Source organism: Physella acuta, unplaced genomic scaffold (genome assembly GCF_028476545.2).
Source record: "Physella acuta isolate Inbredline_101_S28 unplaced genomic scaffold, ASM2847654v3 ptg000841l, whole genome shotgun sequence".
In the NCBI taxonomy this organism is placed as follows: Eukaryota; Metazoa; Mollusca; class Gastropoda; family Physidae; genus Physella; species Physella acuta.
The window spans coordinates 153,077-168,476 of NW_026732358.1; the positions used below are offsets into that span (position 1 = coordinate 153,077).

General features: G+C 35.7%; 3 protein-coding genes across 3 annotated transcripts; 1 reads left to right on the top strand and 2 right to left on the bottom strand.

Moving 5' to 3' along the window:
* Positions 1-912: 912 nt before the first annotated feature.
* Positions 913-1,770, bottom strand: LOC131951959 (neuropeptide receptor 22-like). The gene has a single exon (XM_059314429.1). The coding sequence runs from the start codon at positions 1,768-1,770 to the stop codon at positions 913-915; it is 858 nt and encodes a 285-aa protein (XP_059170412.1).
* Positions 1,771-3,660: 1,890 nt separating this feature from the next.
* On the top strand, positions 3,661-7,549 carry LOC131951960 (uncharacterized). The gene is made up of 2 exons (XM_059314430.1): positions 3,661-3,675; positions 7,067-7,549. Exons 1-2 carry the CDS (start codon positions 3,661-3,663, stop codon positions 7,547-7,549), a joined length of 498 nt encoding a protein of 165 aa, XP_059170413.1.
* A 3,267-nt stretch (positions 7,550-10,816) lies between these two features.
* LOC131951961 (melanin-concentrating hormone receptor 1-like) lies at positions 10,817-11,821 on the bottom strand. The gene has a single exon (XM_059314431.1). It carries the CDS (start codon positions 11,819-11,821, stop codon positions 10,817-10,819), a length of 1,005 nt encoding a protein of 334 aa, XP_059170414.1.
* Positions 11,822-15,400: the final 3,579 nt, after the last annotated feature.

The following is a 15,400-nucleotide window of genomic DNA, read 5'->3' on the forward strand; positions in this document are numbered from 1 at the left end:
ACAAACTGATGTGTGATGACTCCTTGCAACAAGCACAAACTGATGTGTGATCACTCACAAAAAACATACAATGTGATGTGTGATCACTCATATTTTAACAACAAACACAGAATTAACGACTTACTTAGGCTACACATTAAATATATAAACAATATTCGTGGTTTAAAAAATATATCCATGGCTGATTAAATTTTTTTTATTCATTCTGGAAGGAGGTAATGAACATTTGAAATGTGTGTGTCCATATTTCTCTCAAATGTGGTCTGCTGATCTCCTATGATTGTTATAGATAGATATGAGAGATACTTTCTCGTGACAAAAGTCAATTTCTTGTATACAAGACAGAAACATAATCTGTGAATGAAAAGAAGCAACAGCATGTTTTAGTAGAATCTGTAGGCAGTGCCAAATTTAATGTTTCTACACATATGTAGGTTTCCACGCTAGCACCACAAAACCTCAGATTTTCGGAGTTTTGTGAATTTATAACGAGTTTTATAACAATAACGAGGTTATAGTATACTGTTGCCGAAAATTGAAGTAGGTCTTCACAATAACTTGCCTTTCCAGCCGTGTTAAGGTGCTTTAGATTCTAACAAAAATAAACAAAAATTAACAACAAAAATGTTTTCATGGCATACTGTCTATACGTCATGTCTATACACTGCGAAATAATCCACAAAATGTAGACTATATTATTATGCTTGTGCGCAGGACAGATTTCAGATAGTTGAACGAACAATGAAATCTTGAGTACAAATATTTTAAAATTATCCCCTAAAACCTTGCGAGTTTTTGAACACTTATATTCTACAACATACAGTGACGCTAGCTACGTTTGAATGGCTCTAGATGGCCTTAAATAAACCATTTCAAAACAAAAACAAAGCAAAACAGAAACTATACGCCGCTTTAAGAAGTTAGGAAATAAAAAATCGTGAAAAAAGTTTGTCGAAACTTGGTGCTCATCTTGAAGTAGACGAGGATGCTAATGGCAGAGTTGATGCTGTCGGCAGTGAAGGCAGCAGACGTCATCATAACGAAAAAATTTCGGTACCTGCCAGTGGCGCTAAAATCTTTGACACACACCATGGCAATCGTCATGAGAAACAGTGGCGTGTAGCAGACGATATAGATGGTGGAGATGAGGATGATCATTTTCACAGCAGACTTGTCGCGTTTGGTCACGTGATCCTGCCTTGTTGCTGATGACGTAGACAGACGCCATTTTGTCGTCTGGACAAACTTTTGGACCAGCGCGATGGTCAGAATAACCACCATAATGAATGACGTCAGCTGAACTGTGACACCGAACATTAAGGTCACACTCTCCATGGCCACACCGTCTTCTGTGTACAATATAACTACGATCGTGTTATTGGTATCATAATCGAATACTGGGCCCGTATAACAAGCAAAGTATATTGGTATCGCAGTTGATATCGTAAAAAAATAGACGAATCCAATAATCACAATAGTCCTTCTGTGTGTTACGATGCTCTTGATCTTTAGAGGGAGAGAAATACACAGGTACCTCTCTAATGTGATGAAGACTACAAGAAAGCTAATTACCCGGATGGAGATCACGTGGGGCCAGCTGGAGGCTAAATATATCACAGCGAGCCAATGGCTCAACGCGTCTTGCACCAGCACCTTCATGTAGAAACATGTCCATAGCTGGGACAAGAGCGCTATCGTGTCAGCCACAGACAAACTCAACAAAGAAATGTTCATGTAGTCTTTGAACCCCTGCTTGATGAACACCATCATGTTAACGACATTGAACACGATGCCGAAAAAACAAACGAAGCCGTTGATGATCAAACTGACCATGTACTCTGTAAGGCCCGTCGTCTGCCAATCTATAGAAGCTATCGCGTCCTCCATCACTGGTGGTGGGTTAGGCTGGGAGAGAAGAACAGGTGTGGGGGTAAGGGAGAATTTTAAAGACGAGCTGCACACCTACGTTTCCGCTACGAGGTTAAATTTAATTGGTACTTTTTGGAGGACAGAGAAGAATGCAAAAAAAAGCAAACAAATAAATAAATTAAATTAATAAATATTTTTTTTAATAACTGATTTTATAATTCTTGTTAAAATTATAATTTGATCGTAAGGAGATATTAAAAAGAATATTAAAACGAATAAAAGGAAGAGCATAATATGAAGAGAAATGATCCAATGATGATTTACTTCACCTTAATGATGGTATTGAAACTGACGTTTTGTTTTCCTAATAGATTAAGACGTTTGAGTGTAATTAAATCCTTATATATATATATATACTAGCCGTCCCGGCCAGGCCCTGTCCTGGCTTCTGTGAAAAACCTTTCTGTTATAGACCATTACCTGTGTGTTTAGTAATCATCATAAACCCGGCATTGCCCACCCAAACCACAACCAACCAAAACAACAAAACGCAAACATAACGCTAACACAATTACAAATACAAACGAAAACAAAAACCTAACAACAAACCCAACCACAACCACAAACACCAATACAAACACAAAGAAAAAACAAACAAAAAAGCAAACGAAAACAAAAACCTAACAACAAACCCAACCGCAAACACCAATACCAACAAAAAAAATAACAACGAAAAAGCAAACGAAAACAAACCAAATCCAAACGCAAAACCAACCAAAAACACAAATACAAACCCAAACAAAAAAACACAAACAAAAACGAAAAAAGAAAGAACAAAAACGAACCAAATCAAAACGCAACCACTAACGCAAACCCACCTAAACACAAAGAAAACACTAACGCGAACATAAACGCCCGGGGCGGAATCACCTGTTTTAGCTTAATGAACGACTATAGTACCCCAACTTATTCATAGTCTTTTGCACTCACTTAAACGAACGCGCCTGTTTCAATTTAATAAACAATTTTAATACTCCAAGCTTATCCGTAAAATACCTACAACATTTGCACTTGATCAATCCCCGCTAATTATGTAATTATTTTTTTTCCCAACACCAAAACAAAGTAATAAAAAGTAAATTATTTTCCACTAATGCAATGGTTTTATAAAGGGAAGTAATTGTGTTTTCCTAATTTATCAAAGGGAAGTATGTGCTATAGGACTAAATAAAGACATAATTAGAATTTTTGTAAAAGATGATATTTTTTTTAAAACTTGTGTTTAATGAACATGCCGACAATTTGCCTATAATTTGAAAAATGAAAATTATTTCCCAACACTTTCAATAGTAATTTTTTAACTCATATATTTAGACAAATGCGCATGATAATTGTCTAACACTTAAATCCATCCAAGACCAACGACAAACATATGCGTTACATACAGAACTGAGCTTTATATATTAGATAAGAGAGAGAGAGAGAGAGAGAGAGAGAGAGAGAGAGAGAGAGAAATAGAGATATAGAGCTATAAATATGAATATTTATTTATTTACTTTATATGTATGTATAACAAAATATAGGACGTAAATGTATAAGTATGCATATAAAACCCACCTGTGTATAGATACTATAGGTGCTAACTTAAACTAATATAAATATTATTCGTCAAACACTAAATAGCAAACCGGTGGTGAACGATGACAAATCTTTATCTGTAATTAATTTTTTTTAACAAAGCAATTATGCGAGTATTTTTTGTCTACGTAAGACGTACCACGGAAAACCATAATGACAGACCCAGAGGTATAATTATTTATTTCAAAGTGGGCCAATGGGTGGCAGTCTTCACGCACCAACAATCTAGGACGAAAGTTTACAATATCAGTGCAGGGTCAATACTTTGATGTACACGAAATAATTAGAAATCAGTAGTTTTTTTTAAGGATGGTTAGATTAATTAGTTAGTTCCTATTAGTCACACAAGCTTTCTTTCTTCTTGGGTTCGACCTTCGAAATTTCTAGAGTGGATAATGCTATTAAAATATAAGGCTGGTTCAGGGCTTGGTAAAACATTCGACGAGTTCAATGGACAAAGGTGGAAAATATTAAAGGTCAAAGGTGACAAATGTGAAATTTTCACTAACAAAAGACTTGTTCTACTTGACAGCTCAGAATTTTGTTAAATTATTGTTCTATAGACAATATTATGATTATAATACTATTCACTAAACCTTCGTGGTTAAGTTTTTAATTAAAAAAAATGTTTTGTTAACGCCAACCTATGTCATTATAATAATATCTTAATTTTGTTTTTAATCGAAGAATAGTGTTAAAAATATATTCTAGAAAAGTCAATCAATTTTACCTTTGGGTATGAATGGTGAATACTACACCAACATTGTGTCTGCAGTTTTTCATCTTACTCGGAATCATTCTGCAAATCAAAGAATTCCTCTTGTAATTCATCGGGAATGCTGGCAACATCAAGGGAAGAAGACAATGGGTAATGCGTAAATGCAGATTCTTCTTTTTTCAGCTCAGAAAAATAGCGATGCAGTTCGTTTTCAAGAGATTCAAGATGCACAGAAATCGCTTCTCTCAAAATTTTAATTATCTCACAATCAGATTCATCTACCAAACCGCAGAGTTTCTCAAATTTACAATATTTTCAAGATTTATTTTCTTTACCGATTTTGCAGCTTTGATAAAATGCCCCGAGATTATCATGCAAATCAAAGAATTCATCTTATAATTCATCGGGAATGCTGGCAACATCAAGGGAAGAAGAGAAGGGGTAAAGCGTAAATGCAGATTCTTCTTAAGAGATTCAAGATGCCCAGAAATCGCTTCTTTCAAAATTTTAATTATCTCACAATCAGATTCATCTACCACACCGCAGACTTTCTCAAATTTACAATATTTCCAAGATTTATTTTCTTTACCGATTTTGCAGCTTTGATAAAAATGCCCCGAGATTATCATGGAAAGTTATAATATTCGTTCATATTCCCTGAAGCTTCAGGTTAAGCTTATCTTGATGTTCGAACACATCTGCTAGGTATGATACTCTCTCCAACCACTCTATGTCGTTTTAAGTATACCAAAAAGTCTTGTTTCCTTTGCACTTCCAAGAGCAATTTTGATTTCAGATTTCAATTCAAAAACACAATTTACAACATTTCGTTTGACAGCCAGCGTTCTGTAGTGTTGAAGAGCAGAACCTCGTGATCTATATTAATGTTTTTGCTCAGTTCTTTGAAGGCTGCAGATTTTATGTAATTTACGACTTATAGTAGCAATGGACTCTTGATGTCGATTGGTTAGGGCAGTGGTTAGGGAGCTAAATCTTTTCTGTTTTCTGAAAGCCCGATTATGAGCTAATCATAGATGGCGCACCATCCGTACAAACCCCCACAGCCGTTCTAACCCATTTTCCCACGTTTTCTTTAACTTGCTTTCGCGTCTTTCCAATCAAATCTTGCGATCAAAATTTCGGGCACTTCCCAGTTAGCTAGCGCGCTGAAATTTTCAGAGAAGCTTTGTTTCCGATGACAATAGAATATTCAATTGTTATTATTACTAAATTGATCCATGGAAACATTTTATTGATCATTTTAGACCGCTATATAATTGTACAAAAAACGTGGGGAAAAAGGAACATAACCCAGTAATTGTAATTTGATGAAAACAAGGTTCGGTACTCTCCCTCTTTTTGCTTACTGAGTAGTTGTCACGCGGTGTTTGTGTACAAACTACCAGAACGTAACAGCTGGTGGCCAGTATGGGGGAGATGATATGGTCGAGTGGTTGGGCACACGATTGCTATCCCACTCGACACGGGTTCAAGGCACGTGTTTTTTACGAGTTGTCTTCGTTTACCCAAAAAAAAAGTGAATGCGAAAAGATAAAATCGATAGCAAAGACTAAAAAGTAGAAAATAATTATCATTAAAAAAGTTTTCAAAAACCCACGTTTTCTGATTGAACTAAAAAGTAGAAAATAAATGCTATGCATCACAATAATGCAAGCGATCACTCTACTATAAGCGATGAAAAACGTGGGGCGCCGTGATTTTCTTACAGTTTCTAATACTGTTGACTCTCTACAAGCTCCCTAATAAAAGTCAATAGTATTATCTAATCAATAGTAATATAACTTTTACATCTTATAGTAACAATGACCGATAAAAAACTTTTACTTCGGCGCCCCACGTTTTCATCGCTTATAGTAGAGTGATCGCTTGCATTATTGTGATGTATAGCAATTATTTTCTACTTTTTAGTTCAATCAGAAAACGTGTTTTTTTAAAAAACTTTTTTAATGATAATTATTAATCACACAGTTTCAAAAAAGGTATTTATTTTCTCCATGCTACCTTCACAAAAGAGCAACTCTTCTTTGCTATCATCCGCATGAATATAGACACAGACCAGCAACTGCGAACACGAACTCACGTCTGTTGATTTAGCAACTCGAAAAGCAAACAATGGTGAAAGCTTAATTTCGATAAAAATGTGTTATTTAACATTTACGTACATGCAGCGTTTGATGAGATTTTCTCCTATTGTTTTTTTTTTTTGCTTGGCATTTTCTATCGCGACTTTATTTGATGCTTGCACTAATGCCTGTGAAAACTTCCTGTTCGATCAAGTCTCTGGCGTATGCAACTAGCTTCTTACCGACGAAAGAACTCCATATATTTTTTGGTGTGTTCCGAATGACGTTTTAGTTTTGAATATTTCATAGATTCGTGACTGAGAACAACTTTGTACAGTGCGCTTTGTTTCTTCTCTATTACATTTCCAGTGATATTAATGAAGCCGAATTTCAAGAATACTTCTAAATAGTTATGTTTTGTTTCAAATTACTAAGGTTTAGTATACCAGTTGGCGACCCCCCAGAAAGACCTTCGCTACCCCCAGGGGGGTCGCGACCCCCAGGTTGGGAACCCGTGCTATAGACAATGTCATACCTTTGTTGAATTGTTATTATATTGACAATGCCATGCCTTTGTTGAAATGTTGTGCTATAGACAATGTCATACAGTTGTAGAATTGTTATTCTATACACAATGTCATACCATTGTGAATTTTTATGTTATAGACCATGTCATACCGTTGTAGAATTGTTATGTTATAGACAATCTCATACCGTTGTAGAATTGTTATGATTTGACCACCGGTCTGACCCGAAGCACCTGTTGACCCACATCACCCAGCTGACCCTGGACACCTTTCTCAATGTCAACTACGGCGTCCTCTGTGAGGCCATCTGTGTCTTCGGCATCTTCTTCAACATCATCAACATCATCGTCTTCGTGAAGCAGGGTTTCGAGGAGTCGGTGAACATCTCCCTGCTGGGTCTGGCTGTGGCCGACACGGCTGCCCTGACCAGTCAGGTGTGGATGAACATGATGTTCAGCCCCATCGTGCCCTACGTGCCGTACGCCTGGTACACCACGCTCTACCTGACGGGCAGCTGGCCCCACGTCACCTCCACCAGGGCCGTCAGTCTGCTCACCGTCTTCATCACGTTAGAGCGTTACCTGTGTGTCGCCCTGCCCCTAAAGATCAAGCGCATCATCACCCACAAAACCACAGCCATTATTGTTACTTTTATTTTCTTGTTTACAATTTCAACGGCCATTCCCGTTTACGCAAACCATTCAGTCAAGTAAATCCCTTTCAATGAGAGATTTCAATAGATTACAGGAGGAGAATACTAAGGGAGGACGGTATGGTCTAGCGGCAGGACACTAGACCGCTAACCCGAAAGTCTCGAGTACGAATCCGGCTCAAGTCAATAGACAGTCTCTAAGTCCACCCAGTGAACTCTACTTCACTAGCCCCATGGACTATCAGGTTCGAAAATGGAACTTAACTCAAAAACATGTAAGCAGGCTTGATATCTTGATGTTATCTCACACATAACATTTGACATCAAAAGAAGCTGTCCTTTTTGTACCTTTCATTATCGAGGAAAATCCAACACTTTCGTGGTCAGGACGCAAATTTAGTCAAATACCAGCATAAAAGGATTTTTGCTAAAGAATACTAGTTCGTGTAACTAAATATTATAATATAGTTTATTAATTAGTGTTCTTAACATTTATTGTATCTATTTTGTCTAATATTAATAGAAAATAAGAATCCCACAAAAAATGTGCGACTAGATGTTAATTGCAACTAATTAATGACTCTTTTCTAACTCATGTCCGCCACACTCTCACGGGGAGGGAGGGAGAGACAAACTTCATTAACAGACTTACTTTTAAACGGCCTTAAGTAAAGTGTGACAAAGTCCAGTAAAAAGAAAAGCTGTTACGAAAATTAAGCGAAAGTAATAATATATCAGCCTGTAGCATTTAAGTCCAAGTATGTTCAGTGCATTTTAATTAAGGTCCATTAAGTTTAGCGATAAAATGTAGCATTTAAATTGTAATGAGTAAGTTAATTAAAGTGACCGAAAGCGTTTAGCATCAACAGTGTAGAGAGTAGGGGAACTAAGTAAAGCTCCTCCACCCCACCCCTCCACCAACATCTTCAGTTAACTTACTCAGGTTAGCTGACTACCAAAGAATAAACAATTTATGAAAGAAGTTTATTTCTTTATATTATCCTTTATTATATTTTTTATACATTTGTTATTTATAAATATATACTTTTTAAATACTTAACAAAAAAACAAGGGTTGCATTTTGGGGGATTAATGGCATTTCATACTATTTATTTTTCATAAAATTTATTTTGAAACACGACCAATGTGACAAACGAGCTATTTTACGGAACGAATCAAAGTCGTATCTTGAGGTACCACTGTATACTTAATTTTGCTATTAGTAGCATTGTTGTGTGTTTAATTTGAAAAATTGAATAAATCAGTAAGTCGATCTTCAAATTATTAAACCAAATGGCACAATATTTATACTTTCCATAGAATCTTTATTTACTAAGTGTAAACACAGCATTAAGGTATGGGCTTTATAATACTACAAAAAACTCACGACCTTAACGTCGTCTAATTGATTTGGTTACCTCTAGTTTGGAGTGGAAAGTTAATTATGTTTGCAGTTTCATCTAAGCTGACATCAACTCATGAGTAAAAACATAATTAATGTGGGTAACCACAAAGTGGATGGCTTACATCAGAGTTAGGATTAGGGTAGGGAGTACGGTTAGAGATAGGTGTGTTCAGTTTCCTGGATGGAATAAAATTACTTTCTTGGTTTCCCTGCTTGGCATTCTATGGAACACAAAAACAAAGTGCCCTCATTACTTATATAATATGTATCACAGGGGTAGGGGAGGGGGTGTATAACTACCATAGAAGAAATTTTACTGAAGGCTAATTGACAGGGGGGTAAATGTCTGAGGTTAACGCCCTAAATCCCGTAAGTATAGCCACTCTGGTCCAGTCACATTATTATGGTCACCATGGCCAAACCATATCATGATGGTCACCATGGCCAAACAATGGCCAAAACATGTCATAGTCACCATGGCCAAACGATGTCATTATGGTCACCATGGCCAAACAATGGCCAAACCATTTCAAAGTCACCATGGCCAAACGATGTCATTATGGTCACCATGGCCAAACGATGTCATTATGGTCACCATGGCCAAACGATGTCATTATGGTCACCATGGCCAAACGATGTCATTATGGTCACCATGGCCAAACGATGTCATTATGGTCACCATGGCCAAACGATGTCATTATGGTCACCATGGCCAAACGATGTCATTATGGTCACCATGGCCAAACGATGTCATTATGGTCACCATGGCCAAACGATGTCATTATGGTCACCATGGCCAAACGATGTCATTATGGTCACCATGGCCAAACGATGTCATTATGGTCACCATGGCCAAACAATGTCATTATGTCCACTATGGCCACTGAAACCGTTACGGCCTAGCCACTGTATAGCATATCTTTTAGTCGCAACATGGGGGAAATGGAGAAGGTATTGTTTTATTTTTATGCACGCATTTTGTCATTTAGTTTATCTAAACCACGGGTTCCCAAACTGGGGGTCGCGATCTGGTATAATAAACCTTAATAATGAGAAACAAAAAATAAATATTTAGAAGAATATCTGAAATTCGGCTTTACTAACATCACTGGAAATGGAATAGAGAAGAAGCAATGCGTACTGTACAGAGTTGTTCTCAGTCACGAGTTTATGAAATCTTCAAAACTAAAACGTCATTTGAGACGAGTCATTCGGAACACACCAAAAAAGATATAGAGTTCTTTGGTCGGCAACTTCTTCTTCTTCTTTTAGTTGCAAACGTCAGAGACTTGATTGAACAGGAAGTTTCCACCAAGGAAACACAGCATTAGTGCTAGCATCAAATGAAGTCGCGATAGAAAATACCAAGCAAAAAAACACACTAGGAGAAAATCTCATCAAACCCTTCATGTTAAAGATGGTGAAGTTAATTCTTGGGCATTCCATTGCAGTAAAGATGCAACAAATATCTCTGTCTAATAATACTATTCAGCGGCTTATAGCAGACATGTCAGTAGATGTTAAATAACACATTTTTTATTGAAATCAAGCTTTCACCATTGTTTGCTTTTCAAGTTGATAAATCAACAGACGTGAGTTCATGTTCGCAGTTGCTTGTCTTTGTCTATATTCATTCAGATGATAGCGAATAGATTTTCAACACTATTCTCCAATTAAAAACAAAATTAAGAAATAAAGTGAATGTTGATAATGACATAGGTTGGCGTTAACAATTTTACTCATGGTATTAAAACAGTTATCAAGAGTAGTTCATAGTGAAAGTCTATTAAAAAAAACCCTTATTTTAGTGTTATAAATTTCCATACAAATTTCGACTTTTTAATTCTATGGGGGTCGCGGGTCACTTACTTTTTATAAAAGGGGGTCGCCGCTCGAAAAAGTTTGGGAACCACTTATCTAAACTTATGATTTCGTCATTCGCGTCTTGTTAAAACCTTTGAGCAGGGAGAAGAAAACATTTCGATATTTTGTGCTCATCTTGTAGTAGACAAAGATACTGACGGCCGAGTTGATGCTGTCGGTGGTGAACATGAGCGATGTGGTGATGTTGAACAAGCGTTGGTACTTCCCCGTGGCGCCGAAGTCCTTGACACACGCCATCGCCAGCGACAGCAGGAAGTACGGCGTGTAGCAGACGATATAGATGGTGGAGATGAGGATGATCATTTTCACAGCAGACTTGTCGCGTTTGGTCACGTGATCCTGCCTTGTTGCTGATGACGTAGATAGACGCCATTTTGTCGTCTGGATAAACTTTTGGACCAGTGCGATGGTCAGAATAACCACAATGATGAATGACGTCAGTTGAGCAGTGATACCAAACGATAAAATCGCACTTTCGATTCTGGGGCCGTGTTCAGTGTACACTAGGTCCATGATGGAAATATTTGTTTCGTAATCGATTACTGGGCCTACGTAACACGCAAAGTATATTGGTATCGCAGTTAATATTGAGAATAAGTACACGAATCCAATAATCACAATGGTCCGTTTGTGTGTGATGATGCTCTTGATCTTTAGAGGCAGAGAAATACACAGGTACCTCTCTAATGTGATGAAGACAATCAGAAGACTTATGACCCGGATGGAGATCACGTGGGGCCAGCTGGATGCTAAATATAGCACAGCATACCAGTGGCTCAACGCGTCTTGAACCAGGGCCTTAATGTTGAAACACGTCCATAGCTGGGACAAGAGCGCTAACGTGTCGGCCACAGACAAACTCAACAAAGAAATGTTCATGTAGTCTTTGAACCCCTGCTTGAGAAACACCATCATGTTGACGATATTGAATGCAACGCCGAAAAGACAAATGACGCCGTTGATAACATCATTACAGATGAGCTCAAATAATTGTAACGTCATTAGAGGTATAGCCTCTAGCTCGTCGCCTACGAAATTCGACATCTTGCGAGTATCTGTTCTATCTTTATCTTCCTTCAATTATTTATGCTAAAAGTCATAAAATTTGGATTTTAAACTGGACATTTCCCCTGCCTTAGTCAATAAGTTTTTAAAACCACGTCTGTATAGACGGTAAAGCGAGGCCTGGCGCTTCGTCATGTACAGGAAATATCAAACAGCAAAATACAAATCACACATTCCATAACAAATATCTGATTTGTGAATGGACACTACCGAGAAGAGTCTCGAAATTAATTTGAAAGGTCAATTAAATATTTGAAAAATCATACTCGATGTTATTATAATAAATATGGTTATAGAAATCTGTTTGATTTTTGTTGGACTTTACTAAAGATTCGATGTAATTGATGTTTTTAGTATTTTCGGTAACTAAGCGAAATAAATATTTAAGAAGCCAAAATGAATGCAATTGCTTATATTTTTCACAGAAATAAAAACAAAACAAAATGGTTAAACTTTAAAAATTGTATTGGCCAAGTTTTGAGAACAAATTACTATGAGTTTTTCATAAAATCGATCACGGAGTTTCTGTACAGCCAATCAATGTTAGTCTTACGAACTAAAAACTTCAGGTTACAACTTTGGCTTGTTGAAAAGAAATAGAAATGTAAACTTAAACTCCAAAAATATATTTTCAGGTTCTTCGGATTTGCAACTTATATAACATTAATTATAAAATATTAAATTTCTGAATTATTTATTTATTAAGTTTTTATTTGTTAAAATTACTTTTACGATCGCTTTTAATGCAAAATCTAACGAGAAACACATTTATTTAAAATCCATATCAACAATAATGATGGATTGATTCTATTCAACTCGGTCATGTCTATTGAGTTGAAAGTATTTTAATTTCGTTCTCTTTATACCCTTAACACAAAACTATTTGAGCAGTCCATTATGGCGTCTCAGTTCGTCTTGGTGGTACACTCGACAACCGCGCCGACGAAACATCGACAAAGTGATATTTGTAAATAATTTCATTGAAGACACAAATTGTATTTTTAAAATATCAATCTTGATCCGTTAAAACACCATCCTAAATAAAAAAAAAATTAAATTATTATACAGATTTATGTTTTTGTTCTTAAAGATCAGTGTTTTGTGTAAACGACTACTTAGTATTGCGTGCTTTCCGTATAGGCAGAAAAACAACATAGTAAATAGTCAATATAATTAAAGAGGCTAGATCGTAGTTCCGAGCCAACACTGTAATTAAGAACGATTCAGAGTTAGCCATCTACTTGTATGACAGATAGCTATTATTTTAATTGTCACTACTTTAGGAAAATTGGATGAGATTTATCTACTTTGTGGATCCAAAATTATAGAAATTCTTTTAAATATCTCCTTCGTAAAGTCGTTAATTAACGGTAAATACTTCGAAAACTTGTGTGTTGATGAATTACATTTATAAAAAAATATTGCTCTATTTTAGAAGTTAATTGCTATTGTCGGCTGTGTAATTAACTAATTTGTTTTTGTCTGATCTATGTTTTTATATTTTTAGGTTGTTGTGACTTCACCGTCTTCACGGACCCACTCTGTTAGGCGCATGTTCACATTGTGTTCATGTTCTGTGTCTTCAACGTGGTTGTTTTCTGGAGAATGTCACATCCCTGGGTGATGTTCTAGAACTTTATCTGTACTTTAGTATATGGCCAACTAGGCCATCTTCTAGTGACTCTATTCTAGGCTACACTTCATGGCCAACTTCTATACTAACATGGTGATCTGCTGAGTGAGGGTCCATATCAACAAATTGTAGATTGCTAATTAAATTTAAATCTGCAGACTGGACATGCACGTGACGCCTCTAGACGTAGTCAGTGAGTCCAAGAAATCTCTGAGCTCAGATGACCCCAACACTACAAATGGCCTCATTCACACCTGGGGTCATCGAGTGCACTGATGGCTACTAGATCTAACCGTCAATATCGCGTGACTGATCGGGTATTTATTTCTTTAATTAATTATTATTTTTTAATACTTATATTTGCAATAAAAATTTAATTAATTAGGTACTTTTGCTAGTTTTTTCCGTTACTAATGACGGACCTTTTATTTAAAACATTAAATCAGTTTAACTAAATAATACAAATAGGATAACTTTAAAATTAATATTACAATTATTCAATACAGAGAAATTAGAATTTTGAAAACAAGGACATTCACATAAATATTTTTTAAAAATGTCATTAATTCTTAAAACACAATTTTCAATTTCATCTTTAAATGCAAGTAAGAAAATCAATATGAGCATATGGAGCAATATTTCTTTTTAAAATAGAAAAGACAGCATTTTTTATTTATTTATTTATTTAATTCTCATTATTTAATGGAGTAGTTCCATGAACTGCAGTGTGTAAGCTAAACATGTATAATACCAGACTTCATAAATAAAATCCTTTGTCAAAGAATTGGTAAAAATGATCCACACACTTTTTTTTCTACAAACAAATGAAAACCTTGGTCAAAGAATGGTGAAAAAATACCTACACACCTTTATAAACAACACACACAATCTTTAAGCTACTTTTACAATGTAGGTAAATATAGCCATTAGATACCCTTTGAGTCTCTTTAACTAGACCCACTCAAGTTTTGTAAAATAAATTTAGTTCTATGAATTGCAAAGCTAGATTTAAAAAAAAATTTAAATCCCTTGTGTATGAACTGCTACAAGAATAGAAATATTTATCACCGTTACTGCTCTGTTGGCTGACAGTCATACAAAATAAAAATAACATTAATAAATACATGCATTTATCCTGCAATTAAACACTGCTTATATTTATTTTATATACAAAACAATTAATTTATATGTCTGCACAGTGTATTATTTAGTGATCCAAAATAAGTTCATGTGAATCAATATGATTGTGAATGTAATTGTCATGTGACACCAAAATGGTGTTGATAGGAAATCTTCCAGTGGAAAGTATGGATATGAGATAAGTTGGCGTGTCACACAAAACTGGAGTGGAAAAAAAATGCTGGTCCAGAACCAGGCTATGATAAAGCCTACTTATTTTCTGATCACCAAAAAACCCATTATGAAAATATAGGTATGAATAGCTCCATTAGATTGCACAAAGTGTTAATGACTAACTTTAAGAATACATAACATAATTAGTGATTGTTTGATCTGTTTGATGTGTAGTATTGATTTGGTTTCATTAGTTAGGATAAATCCCGGCTATTAACTTAGTGAAGGAACAATACGATAGCTAGTAATAAAGCAGTTGTTTAATAAATCATATAAAAACACCATACATCACCATGCACCATCAAACTCAGTATCACCTTTCACAAAAACTTATTTACATTTAGTTCTTTAGCATTCCTTACGTCCCTTGATAAGTTAGGAAAACAAAATCTGCCATTTCCTAGGAATCCTAAATACTGTTTTTTTTTTTGTTACGATAAGTTTATGGATGACCCTAGAAACCCACAGTGATTCAAGGGATGACGAGTAGTCTAGTATACTACTAAAACTTAAGTTTGTTTACATGTTTACATGTTTAAATATTTATTTATTTATTTGTTTTTTGTTTGTTC